The 12,873-nt window shown below is 33.4% G+C and overlaps 7 protein-coding genes across 7 annotated transcripts; 3 read left to right on the plus strand and 4 right to left on the minus strand.

Moving 5' to 3' along the window:
* Positions 1 to 321: 321 nt before the first annotated feature.
* Positions 322 to 2,481, minus strand: RSC4 (Rsc4p; the record flags this gene model as incomplete). Its single annotated transcript, XM_003672582.1, has 1 exon — positions 322 to 2,481. The coding sequence occupies one exon, from the start codon at positions 2,479 to 2,481 to the stop codon at positions 322 to 324; it is 2,160 nt and encodes a 719-aa protein (XP_003672630.1).
* A 298-nt stretch (positions 2,482 to 2,779) lies between these two features.
* Positions 2,780 to 3,310, minus strand: MEH1 (Meh1p; the record flags this gene model as incomplete). The annotated part of the gene is made up of 1 exon (XM_003672583.1): positions 2,780 to 3,310. The coding sequence occupies one exon, from the start codon at positions 3,308 to 3,310 to the stop codon at positions 2,780 to 2,782; it is 531 nt and encodes a 176-aa protein (XP_003672631.1).
* A 262-nt stretch (positions 3,311 to 3,572) lies between these two features.
* Positions 3,573 to 4,400, plus strand: MRPL13 (mitochondrial 54S ribosomal protein mL50 MRPL13; the record flags this gene model as incomplete). The annotated part of the gene is made up of 1 exon (XM_003672584.1): positions 3,573 to 4,400. The coding sequence occupies one exon, from the start codon at positions 3,573 to 3,575 to the stop codon at positions 4,398 to 4,400; it is 828 nt and encodes a 275-aa protein (XP_003672632.1).
* Positions 4,401 to 4,795: 395 nt separating this feature from the next.
* NDAI0K01990 (uncharacterized protein) lies at positions 4,796 to 6,775 on the plus strand (the record flags this gene model as incomplete). Its single annotated transcript, XM_003672585.1, has 1 exon — positions 4,796 to 6,775. The coding sequence occupies one exon, from the start codon at positions 4,796 to 4,798 to the stop codon at positions 6,773 to 6,775; it is 1,980 nt and encodes a 659-aa protein (XP_003672633.1).
* Positions 6,776 to 7,413: 638 nt separating this feature from the next.
* Positions 7,414 to 8,664, plus strand: ECM9 (Ecm9p; the record flags this gene model as incomplete). Its single annotated transcript, XM_003672586.1, has 1 exon — positions 7,414 to 8,664. One exon carries the CDS (start codon positions 7,414 to 7,416, stop codon positions 8,662 to 8,664), a length of 1,251 nt encoding a protein of 416 aa, XP_003672634.1.
* Positions 8,665 to 8,833: 169 nt separating this feature from the next.
* On the minus strand, positions 8,834 to 10,231 carry OSH6 (oxysterol-binding protein OSH6; the record flags this gene model as incomplete). Its single annotated transcript, XM_003672587.1, has 1 exon — positions 8,834 to 10,231. One exon carries the CDS (start codon positions 10,229 to 10,231, stop codon positions 8,834 to 8,836), a length of 1,398 nt encoding a protein of 465 aa, XP_003672635.1.
* Positions 10,232 to 10,773: 542 nt separating this feature from the next.
* PAP1 (polynucleotide adenylyltransferase PAP1) lies at positions 10,774 to 12,531 on the minus strand (the record flags this gene model as incomplete). The annotated part of the gene is made up of 1 exon (XM_003672588.1): positions 10,774 to 12,531. The coding sequence occupies one exon, from the start codon at positions 12,529 to 12,531 to the stop codon at positions 10,774 to 10,776; it is 1,758 nt and encodes a 585-aa protein (XP_003672636.1).
* Between the last annotated feature and the right edge of the window lie 342 nt (positions 12,532 to 12,873).

Below are 12,873 nucleotides of genomic sequence, written 5' to 3' on the forward strand. Positions count from 1 at the left end.
ACATAAAGCATATATTCTTCAAGGAATAGAGCTATACGTGAATGATATGAAATGGTATTAATGAGCACTGCAGTTCGTAGAGCTTTCTCGTCAAATTTATAGTACTAGTGAAGTTTCTTCAAAAAAATAGAAAACGGTGATATTAAGAAATCAGTGGGAGCTGAAAAGGGAAGAACGACACTGCTTGAATAATCATTTCCCCCCTTCGACTAGATGTGTTTCATTGTTTTTGTTCTTATTTTTATATTACAATAACTTTATAAATTTTACTATTATTCACCATATATAGATTGCTCGTATTGTCATATATACTGCCACCTCTTATGGTAAGACGTTTATAAAAAACTTCATGTTTTCTTCTTTACCACTATTTTTGTCTTTACATGTATATTCAAGTTTGTTTAACCCTTCGATCAACCTAATATTATATCTCTCTGGTTCCTTCGGTTTCACTTTCTCCACTTCTTCTTCTTCTTGTGTGCTCGTCGAAGTTCCGTTTTCAACAGGCACTCGTCCTGATTCTGATTGTGCTGGTTGTGGTGGCTTTGGTATCGGGGAAGGATTGATAATCTTAGGATTACCATTAACATCTAGTAACTTAATTGGCTGTTTATTTAAGATCAAAGACGTTTCTGAATCATTCTCAGTAAGAGAATCTTGATTCAAATAGATTAATAGTGACATAAATAACTGATGAGGTTCTAAATTAATCGAGAATATATTTTCATTTTGATTTAATTCATCACCAATAAAGTTAAATTCAAGCCAATTTTGAATAGTTGATGGTCTTGATCCTTGTATCGGATGTATCGAATGATTATAGAATGATTTGGATGAATATATCGATAATGTTTTTATTAGTTCGTATGGTGTGGTATCAATTTTATATTCATCAGCTACTTCAGGTTCCGTTTTCATTGACTTAATAATATTATATTTTAGTATCGTAGGTTTCTCTTCCTCTGATTTTTCTATTTTTATAATTGATTCAAGTTTTTTTATTTCTTCAGCCGTCCTGGCCGATGCGGCAGCTGCTGGTGGCTTTGAAGAATTTGGATTTAACAAGAAGTCTTCATCTAGTAAAGTTCTTGTATATCCATTCCCTAAGCCTTCGAAATGGTCGAAATCATAATCATTTATTAGTTCATTTTTTAATGTTACAGTTTCATTTTTAGAAGTAGATTCCATTGATTGTACATTATTATTGAAGTGTAAATCCTTATCTGGTCCTAAAGTTCCTCTGGTTATATCAAATGAATTCATTGAATGAATGGCTGATAAGCCAACAGATGTAATGGTCGTACTTGGACCTGCTGTAGTAAGAGCTGCTGCTGCTACAGTCGCGGCAGCTTTCTCTTGTCTTCGCTTTAATTCAGCTAAATGAAGATCATATTCATCATGACCTTGAATCAAATTAATTTCACCTCTTTCATTAGCATCTTTCAATTCAGGGAAAACTTTATTTTTCATCAAGTATTCAAAATAGCTTAATAGTTTTTTTGCGTCTTGATAAATTTCGGTGCTAGGATGATTGAAAACAAAAGCATTTTGGAAAATTAGTTGCATATCTATAATGAAATCATACAAGTTGAGGTAGGTTCCAATTTCTAAGTTTTCCTTCACCACATTAATAGCCATTGGTTTATGAATAAGATCATAATATTCTGGTAATTCATCCTTGTTGATTAGATCCATAAATGGATCACTTAATTTGAAAACAGAATTTGAATCCTTAAATTTCTGACCCATTTCTTTATCAATTGATTTCTCCGTCCCATTGATGACTTTTTCGATCAATTCAATTAACTTAATTTTAACTTCATCATTAACTAAATAATTTCTGGAGAAATTCTTTGCTTTCAATACTTCAAATTCAATGTACATAACCATTTGAGATGAATTTTTAACTATAAGACTATCTTCTACGTTAAAGGCATGACAATTTTTTGCTAACAGTTCAACATCTAAAAGGAAACTCTTGACACCAGTACTTTTATATGTTGCTGCTTGTTCTTCTTCCTCTTTTTCTTCCGCATCATCACTTTTATTATTCATATGCTCATAGTCTCTCTTATTAATTTCATTGATTGAAATTGGATTTTCAATCTTATGATAATATTGAGGATGGAATTTCCTACTTGGCAATTTAATAAAATCTTTAAAGATATCTTTATAAGTTTCAGACAATTTCGTCAATGTGAAATTAATGAATGTATTTAGTCTTTGTATAGTCCAATCTGAATCTTTAAATAGTTCAGAGTCTGGATTTAATGGAGTAGAATAGTCTACTGGTGATATTTCTTCTGATGCAGGTTTCGGATGTTTACCTGCAGTATATGTTCTCCTTTGTATCTTAGGTTCAGGTTCGCCATTCACAACTTCAGCATCAGTTGGCACTTGGTCAGTCACCTGTTGTTCTTCCGTTGAAACCGGTTCTGGTTCTGGTCCTGGTTCTGCAATCTTACGCTTTCTTGGAGGCATCTTTTTTCAAGTCGTCTTATTAACCAAGGGCTCTGTCACTGTTTTCTTTCCTGGTTGTTGATGTCTCTACGTTTGTTTGGTCTATCTGCTTGTTTATATATTTGTTTGTCAATATAGTGGAAAATTTGTTGTTTGATCCATCTTTGATTTTGGAAAAATCATATAGTAAGAGAGATACAAAAATATTCGAAACCTATAAAAGGACGGCGGGGATCTGATATAGAAGATGAATGATTATCTTATGGTTATTATTATTAATTATAGTTGATGCTCATATATCTATATTTACATATCTGTTTTAGATAGTTACTGTCAATTTGCCCGGCACTTCTATGTGGACTTGCTCCTCTATCTCTTTCAATACATTACGCAACGTAGATTGTAGTCGTTCTTTATCCTTATCCGTTAGATGTTCATCAGGATTAAGCACTGTATACTTACTTTTCTTCAATGACGTTACATTGTTGTCCTTCTGTGTATTGTTAGTAATATCTTCATTAGATACAGTGGTATTTGCTGTAATAGCAGAATCTTCCAAAGCAGCCTTTCTAAATATGTCATTATCATCGCTCTGTATTACAATCCCACTATTACTAACCATAGAGATATCAATTAATTTATCATTTGTATCAGTAACTATATCTCTCAATTGTTTCTCTCTTGTTAGTCTTTTCTGTTCTTGTAATTCTAATTGTCTTTGAAGCAATGCATCGTAACTATCGCTGTTAGGATCACCATTATTATTGTTCTCATGTTGAGACCTTAGCAAGGATTCTTGCTCTTCATCGTCGCCGCTGTGTACATTACAGCAACTAAATATAACACCCATTTTTATTTATATTATTTCTCTATCTGATTGTCCTCTGTTTGAAACTGTTTCATGGTTGCCATGCATTATTAAGGACCTTCAATATTAAATTACAAGAAAAGTTTCAGTCGCTTAAACAAAAACAAAAACAGGAACGTCAATAAGGGACTAATCCAGAGTCAAGAATAGATAAAACAACGGTCAGGTTAAGGATAACCGATTTCTCTAACTTGGCAAGATAAGAAGCAACTTGATTCGTATTTCAGATTAAACAGTGTCAAATATGTTGTCGATTAATAAGAGCGTTCTGCTTGAGAAAAGCATCAGAAACGGTAACATTTCCCTAACGAGGAACTTCCACGTTATAAACTCACCATCTCTAGACATCATGGATTGGTTCAAATCCAGAAATAAGATGAAAGGGGAGGGAAAGGATACAGAAGGAGAAGAGAGCGTGAAGATCGTTAATAAGAGGGCTACTAAAGACCTTATTCAAGATATTGAAACGAGGAAAGATAACAAGGACGATACTGATGACACTTCATTAGCTACACATAAGTTGAAATTAATACCTGAAAATTTCATTGGGAGGAGAAATAATAGGAAGGTTGGTTCTCAAAATAAACGCTTGTATAAGGATGCTCCTTTCAATTACTGGTTGAATAAGACCAAAGTTCAGAATGAGACTGAATTAGAGAAGATAATGGAAAGTCTGTTAAATGAAGTGAACGCTGATAAAGAGCTAATGGATGAACCACTTCCTGATTTGGTGACGAAATTCAAATTTGTTAAAGAATTACAAGCTAAGACAGGGTATATGATACCAGATTATCAAATCACGATTATGAATACACCAGCAGCTTTCAAGCAATACTATATTGATAATATTTTTTCTGGTAAATTACAAAGATTTAAAGAATCTGAACCAAACGCAATTCATTTTGAAAATAAACAATTCACTGCACCAAATATCTATCTTGTAAATACTGTCGATGAAAGAGATATTTCGGGTAAAATGCAAAAGAAGAAATATAACAAGATTATAGACGAAGTCCGTAAGATGGAAGAAATTAGAACAAAGAAGATAATTGAAGAGGCTAGAACGAATTAACCAATTTCGTTCAAGGAAGATCTCTCATTGCATCATTATTCATGATTGGGAAAGATATCTTCTATCCCTCCAGGTGCAGTTTGTATCACGTGCGGATGATTTGGTTTTTTTTGTGTCACAGATATATTTTAAAAATATAACGTCCTATTTCTGTGACAGAGAAAATTATTTAAATAAATTCATTATTCATTCCTCTTCTCTTCTTCGTTTCCTGTATATATATATATATATTGTTATTATTAATTCTTTCAAAATGTATTCTTCTTTTTATCTCTTCTATCTTCTTCAAACGTTCTCCTCCTAATTTTCTTTTTCTGTTCTTCTCCCATTTCCATTCTTATTTCCAACAATAAAAACTAAAATAACCACCCACCGAAACTTCCCCAAGTGTGAGTATGATTTTCCTTTACTTCTTAGGTTTTATTCTGTTTAATTACCGATGGTTCTTATATGTCATTGCTATTGACACAGAATTGGAATCGGTTACTCTTAGGGGTAGATTTACCGGTCAAGATGTCGAATTATGCCCAGGTTTTCATAAGGGAGCTATACCACCCTTTTTAACAAGTTGTGATAATAAAACAGACCAATGTATTTCTGATCATTTTGCAAAACAATTCGAGTTTTGTCCTTCATGTATTAATGTCGACCCATCGAATTTATTAGACATGAATAATTGTGAATGTGTTCAATGTGGCCTCAGTGCCTTAATTTCAAATTGTTTCGAAGATCATTGTTCAGACAAGGGCCAATTAGATGTTTTGAAAAAAGTATTATCAGGTTTTACTCAAGGTCAAAGAAATGTTAAATTACAAGATATTGATTCAAACGGTTCATCATCAATTACTAATGGTCCCGCTTTGAAATATTTTAAAGATAAAGAAAATAATAAGATATATAGAGGACTATTGTCTTTTGAAAAGCTATTGTTAAGTCAATCGATATTGAACGTCTTGGAGTGCCCATTAAAAGAGAATGAGTCGATTTCTGAAATCTTAGATGCACAATTTTGGCGTAGGAAGAAAAAACAACCTAAAGATGATCAGGATGACAAAGGCAAAAATGAAGATGATAAAAATAATAATGATGCTTCTTTTAAACCTCCTTTATTTTATACTACAACAAATACTTTCACTACGTACGTCCCTAACGAGAAAACTTATACGAAATGGAAGCCAAAAGTTATCGAAACAACGGTGATTATTGATGAATGCTCTGGAGTTCGAACTTTTACAACCATTGAAGATACACTCTATGTGACAGATTATCAAACTGTTGTTTGGACAGACTATGATACAACAACAGAAACTGAAACTGATACCAAATATATTAAAAAATTAAAGACAAAATATTTACATGATTATGTTACATTCACAGAAACTGATTATGATTTAATAACCAAGACCAAATATAGACATGATTTTATTACCACAACTGAAACCGAGATTGAAGGAACAACCAGAATAATCAAAGTTGGGAAAATAACTGAAACTGTTTCTTTGCCTGGTAAAGCGACACAAACAACAACAACGACTGACACCAAATACAAATTTAAATGTAAGAAAGTGAGGAAGACCGTAACCGACACTTTGACGAAAACCTCATTAACGACACAAACTACTATTGAAACTAAGACTAAAAAGAAATGGATTCCTCGAACAACAACTGTTACCTCAGTTTCTACTTATACAACAGTCTCTTCAGTACTCGTATGTCCTCCACAGCCTCCGTTAGGTGGAAGAGGAATGAGAATGGGGCTAAGTCCAGAGAGGACGAACTTGAGGTTTGGAATATTTAATAAATCAGAGAAAGAAGAAGAACAAGAAATGGAAAAAAGAGGCATTATGACAGATTTTGTTTCTGAGGAAGGAAATAGATCCAAAGATAACTTACAAGGTAGTGATGGGAATTCTTATCTTTATACGACTACCTACCCTGTTACTCGTACTAAGAGTTCATTTACCACTTCTACTAACGGACAGATGCCTATTTTAGCAATAACAAGAAGGAACGCAACATCAATACAAAACCCATTATTACGAAATGACTTTGATAATGAAAGAAAACAGCATACAGAAAACCGTGCGGTACATTCAATTACTCCAACGGTAGTTTCCGGAGGAACCCCCCTAACTTCATCTTCTATATTAAAATCAACTATATTTACAGTAACTGTCTCCACTATTATTTTCCTGACATTTTCGAATGTTTTCGATTCATTTATTAACGTAAATGTAAATCCTGAATTTGGTAGTAAATTGAAAAAGGAAAGGGATTTAAGAGTTACTGAGGAGGGATATAAAGACGTTCCAAAACTTCCACCAGAATCAGACCAATCATATAAAGAATATATTGCATTTTTGGATGTCGATTAAGGGATTATATTTTTATTTTTTCTTCGGTATTTTCCTCCTGTTATGACATATTTCATTTTATTTTATCAAGATGAGATATCAATATTCTTTGTTCGCTGGTTTTTCTTTATCTATATAAGTTTATTCAAAAATATATCTTTTCATATCTTAAAAGCATACATCCCAATTGTTTCGATTAAAACAGAATGAGTGAGCCATTAATAACGAATGAATATTGTCTCATGATGTAACGGTTAGTGTATTTCTGTTTACCCTTCGATATTCGGCTGAAGCTTACCCAGATTGATTATTATGAACTAGGTTAGAAGGATCTGAAAATTTGATCAATAAGGTATTAAGGGGAAAGACTTTCATTAGCGTCATTTAATTACAGTCTCTCTCTCGTTTTATCTCTTTATCCATGTAAAGCTTATGGTATCGTATTTATGTAAAGAATATGTGGAGAGTGCAGTAAGTACAGCGCGTATGCAAAATTAAGGATAATGGAATGTTAATTGACATGATCTACAAGATATTTATTATCTATGAACAACTTAACGAATAGATACATGTGAAGCGGATCTTATTTTATGAAGTGTTGCTCTAGCTACCGAGCTTACATAAAAATTAAAGAATCTAACCAGTAGTCCAACATAATAATGACACACCGATTAACGCTATGTAAGGAATTATTCGAATTATTGATTGATGAATACCCTCAAGATCATTGTATCTTAACAATTGCACCTGACCAGCAAAATATCAAATCCAACTTTTATGTTGATAAGACGTCCAATCATTCAGAAGTTATCTGCTTTAAGGGAACATACTTACGAATTTTGAAGGAGGCACATGATTATTTTAATGAATTTATAAATTTTGATATGAGAGAGCGTTCTAAAATAAATAGGAAAGGTAATAATAATGCGGAATACTCTTATTGGAATACTTATTATATGACTATTGGTATGTTCTTATGTACTCCTGAACATAAAACGATTTTCACTCTTCATGAAGAGATATTCATCAAGTTATTACAACAATATGGAAGCGATGATGATAAAGCGAAGAAGATTGATCTTTTAAATAAAGAATTGAAGCTGATTCAAAGGTTTTTGAGCTCAGAAAATAATAGATTAAATAAATCATCCTCCATGTGGCATTATTACAAGAAACTTTACGTCATAAATCAATTGATTTTATCACCTGAGAAAAATAAAGATAATGATTATATCATGACATTTTTCCATTCACTTATGAAACATCCAACAAACTATTATTCATGGAACACAATGAGATGGTTTTTCGATAATATTGATTCAATGAGAATGGCTCTATTTGAAAAGGTTAAGAGGTATTGTTTCCAACATTCATCGAATTGCTCCTCTTGGTCTGCATTAGCATATTTCCTTAACCATGTTGGTGGCCATGAAAGAGAAATCTCATTATATCATAGATTGGAGTTTAAAAGACTTTGGAAACACTATGATAAGATCTTCCGTGACAATGATATTATTATATCCCAGGAGGTAGATATTGAAGACGGTATATTTTCATTATCTGTTGAAGATCAGAAGTACCATCCGCAGCCAGTTAAATTTAATGTGGATATCAAGACAAATTTCAACGAAATTTTAGAGATAATAGAGTTATTAAGGACTGATCAGTGGCCACCGTTCCTTTGTCTTTTCGTCTTGTTGAAAAAATTTGAAATTATTAATAGACAAGAATTGTTTGATAAATGGAGAGATGAAATTAGAGTCTTCCAAGAAGAAACTCATCTTTACATTCCATATCAATATAATAAACCGTTTGTTCCCGAAGGTTTTACCGACGATTTATTGATTGCAAGAGATATAATGTTTTATGGGTTCAAAAAAACAATTATAGAAGAATTTGATGACTATTAAAGAACGACTAATGAATAAATGATATATTGAATAAATGATATATTGAATAAATGATATATTAAATAAATAGGATAAGTAATTAATGTTGATCGCCAGATATAAAAACGAAATTTTTTTGGCCTACCTTTGTTGCCTGTCGGGTTATCTAGAGAATGAAAAGGAAGGTGTATTAGCCCTTGGAGTGTCTCTTGAGTGCCTCCTCTTCAATTTGATATTTCTTGTAACCAGGTGTTTCAAAATTATGCGTGAATTTTTGTCCAGGTAATATTGGCGCAATTTCCAAGATTGACTTTATTTGAGCCTCGTAATTATTACCTTTTGGAATATGTTTATAAATGTAGAAATTCAATTCTTTACTAGGATCATCCACCTTCCTAAATAATTTTGGATGGAAGGGTACATCACTATCTAACCTTTCCTTCGCTAATTCTCTCTGGTAATCTTCAATTTTTGATTTCTCTGCGGTAGCAACTTCATGATTTCTTACAGCCAATGCATTAGTAACTTTATTCCACAACCTTCTTGATTCATACTCACCTTGTTCCTCTAAGGGGCGAACTTTTGGCTTGAAAGTCTTACTTGTATGTGTATCAAAGAGGACTCTCTTCCCACCGTTTTTGGAATCTTTCAAATCCTTAATGTACATGACATCATTCCATTTCCCACTAATTGAATATAAAGATTCCCCTGCATTATTTTTTATCGTCCCTTCAATGGAGTCGTAAGTACCTGATATGTATCCTTTAGTTTTGAAAAGAATATCTGCATTGTAGTTTGGGCCCTTAATAATCATATGATCCCCCAATTCAAATTTCATCTTACCAAACAAGATACCTCTTGCATACATATTTGGTTGAGTCAACGTATATTTCTCATTCAAGTCCAGGAATTGTAAGACAGTTAAACCTTCCATCATAGCAGCACTTGAATTACCCAAGAACCTTGATTTAGGTACCACAATCCCGTCTATTCTAATTTGAGACTCGGGGATCATATAGAAATATGAAGATTCGGGTGGATGGTGTCTCGTCTGTTCAGCAACGTAGAAGGCTTGTTGTTTGTTTGGTAAATCCCAATAACACGTAAAATATTCACCCAATACTGGATTTAATGGTTTCTTCACCGCTTTAGGGGCAATGTGCCAACCAGCCAGATAAAACTTAACCACTTTTATGAACCGTTGCAATTCATTCGGTTCAATATGTGCGTCCATTAATATGTCTGGGAATTGTAAGGAGTTTGTTATTCTTTCAAGCATGGATTTTTTCTCTAGGATAAATGTGGGTAATGTTATCCTTGATAAGTCACAGCCAGGTTTTAATTGGGAAATTATATTCATTAAGATATTTTGGCCTGATTCATCTTCTTCATCAATATCATCTGTATCCAAGCGAGTCCCACTTTCGTCATTAAGGTTGGACTTACGTTCCATGGAGGAACATTGTGATACCGATGAACATGACGATCTATTTGAATGCATAGATTGGGCAGATGACTTCCCGTTTAAGCTTGGGTGGGTCTTATCTCTGAGACCCTTAATTGGTACTTTTAATGTCTCTAATCCCATCGTTGTATAACGTGTCGTTCTCTTTTTTGTCCCCTTAAAAGTTAATCTAGCTATATGTAATCCTTCAAAAGTACCGAATAGTTTTCAATAATAAGTGAGCAAAATTATTGACTCCCTAATAGTAACGATTTCCTTGTCTTTTTATGGAAGTATCCATTATCTCTTATAAACGGACTTCATCTTAAAGCTCAAAACCCCTAAGATCAATTGGAAGAAAGAGCGTTTTCAAGCATATATATATATATATATACATTCCTCAAACCGCGACCAAAAAGTCAAAGTAACAACATACGTAGTTAAGACACTCCGGTTCTAATGATCCTTCATGGTAAAAAGGATCACCGAAGGAAACATATTTGATTGTAAACTATATTCCATTGGAATAAACATTATTTTGTGATGTGACGATATAGTCGTGTATTCTTGTAATATATGCATACATCCATATAGACTTTATATATATATGTGCATGTATATGTATATTTCATGTCCTTGAAAACCTAATAATAACCAGTGATGAAGGTAATATTGTTGAGCATCTATTATGCCGTCGTTGACGCTACGGGCAACTTATTATCAGATGAAGATGATGAAACTTTGGAAGCCAAGATACTTGCATTGTTATCGTAAGATGACTTCTCTGATCGTACCCTTTTCGTCAATTCATCTTCCCCATCTCTTTTCTTTCTTTTCGTTTTGGAACTCTTCTTGATGGGCCTAGATTCGCCTTCGTCATACACTGCATCAGGAAGATCATATAATCTGACGTACCTTATTGATAAAGCATATAAATCAGATTTTTGATACTCTTCATTAAAATTACGACACAAATTGAAAAACTCTGTACATGGGACATGAATGTCAATTTTTTCCTTTTTATTTGCAACATTCACATTTAGTCCAATGTACATTGTCGTAATACGAACTTTCTTTTTATCTTTGACGTCATCATTGTTCTTATTATCATCTGTCACCTTTAGGAAGTTATTTAATGTTCCTTCGGTCGCATGTGAACCATAATCATTTAATATAGTTTTACTTTCTTCGTCAGTGGTATAGCAATATGTAGATTCAAAAGGTTTTGTATATGGATGTGCCAAATTGATCCCCGGCAACGCTTCCAGTTTTAATATCAACAATCTTAGTTTACTTTCTACTAGCCCACTCCACTTCAAATGTTCTTCATCGGTACCCCTTGTAGAAGCTGTAATAGTCAGATAAAATTTATACTCGTAGAAAAATGTATGTTTCTTGAATAAATCCCCCCAATTACCCTTATTCGAAAAGATATCATTTGTCACTTGAACACCTCTGGCGAATTCCTTCAATATAATTGTTTTGGTGGATTCTGTAATGTTATGAGTAGCACACATGGATGGATATGCCGGTGTAATAACGGGCATTCTATGAGATCTATCTTGAGCATATATCTTTGGGTTCCAAACACGTACTTGTAAAGGACCATCTTCAATAGGTTTCAACACAACTGGTTGTGGCCATTTCCATTCAGAGAAAATCTTGAAAAATCGATTTAATACTACCGCACTACATGCATTGGGATATAATTGACAAATTCTTGCCACAAGCATTGCCCAAGCCACACCACCGGGGAATCCAAACACATTAGCATAAATGGCTCTTCGTTGTGCCCATAATTTAATGGCTCTTAATGTTATTCTAAATACGTTTGGTTTCGGGACCAATTCCAGGATTTCATCTGTCACTCTTGTACCATTCAATGCTCTCAATTCCTTCTCGTCTAAATTCCTCAAAAGATTCTTATCGCTAAGTGTTAAATTCAAGGGAACTTGAGCAATATCTAATCTGGCACAAAGTAAATCAATGGAAATTCCACTAAATTTGACCTTAATGACGGGAACGAATGCATCCGGGACAGGAGCAATCTCTTCCAATTCAGGTCTTTCTCTCAACAACGAATCAAACACGGTAAAAAAATCTTCTCTGGTGACATGTTTAGGGACCACAATTAAAGTATCAATATCACTCCCAGGACCATGAACACCCAGTCTATAAGAACCAAAAGTGAAAACTTTCCCACCCGAATCCTTCGCCATCCCATCTGACATATTTTTATTTTTCGAGACTTTAAATACGAAATTTTCAGTTAATTTTTGTAGAATTTCAAGAACTTTCACTCTATTGGCTGTTTCTTGTTCTGTTTCGAAAGAGTTCTCTTTTTTCAATTCTTGTACTAATTCATCATTTAATTTGTTTTCTGCTGCTGTGGATTGTGCAATCGAGACGGGACCAGTGATACCGTATACTTTTTGATAGTTCATACTTGTTCAAACTAGGTAATCGCTTCTAAAAGGATATATATATGAGTGTGTATTGCTTGATCTAACTCAACAGTGTAAATCAGATCTCAAAATCAATAATCAATCCTTGGACAAGCCTGATTTATGATTTCTCTCGAGGATAACGATGCTCAGTGGTATATATATACGTTCAATAATGGATTGATAGAGCGTATATCTTGCGAACTGAGAACTTTGCCTAACTGATAGACAAAATAAAGCAGACTAGTACGCATAGGTAAATCATGTAGTCTATATATTTGTTTTAAGAAACTATTTTTGTATTTGCCAGATTTACCGGTGGCCTCGTTCCAAACGATGTTT

Source organism: Naumovozyma dairenensis, chromosome 11 (genome assembly GCF_000227115.2).
Source record: "Naumovozyma dairenensis CBS 421 chromosome 11, complete genome".
In the NCBI taxonomy this organism is placed as follows: domain Eukaryota; kingdom Fungi; phylum Ascomycota; class Saccharomycetes; order Saccharomycetales; family Saccharomycetaceae; genus Naumovozyma; species Naumovozyma dairenensis.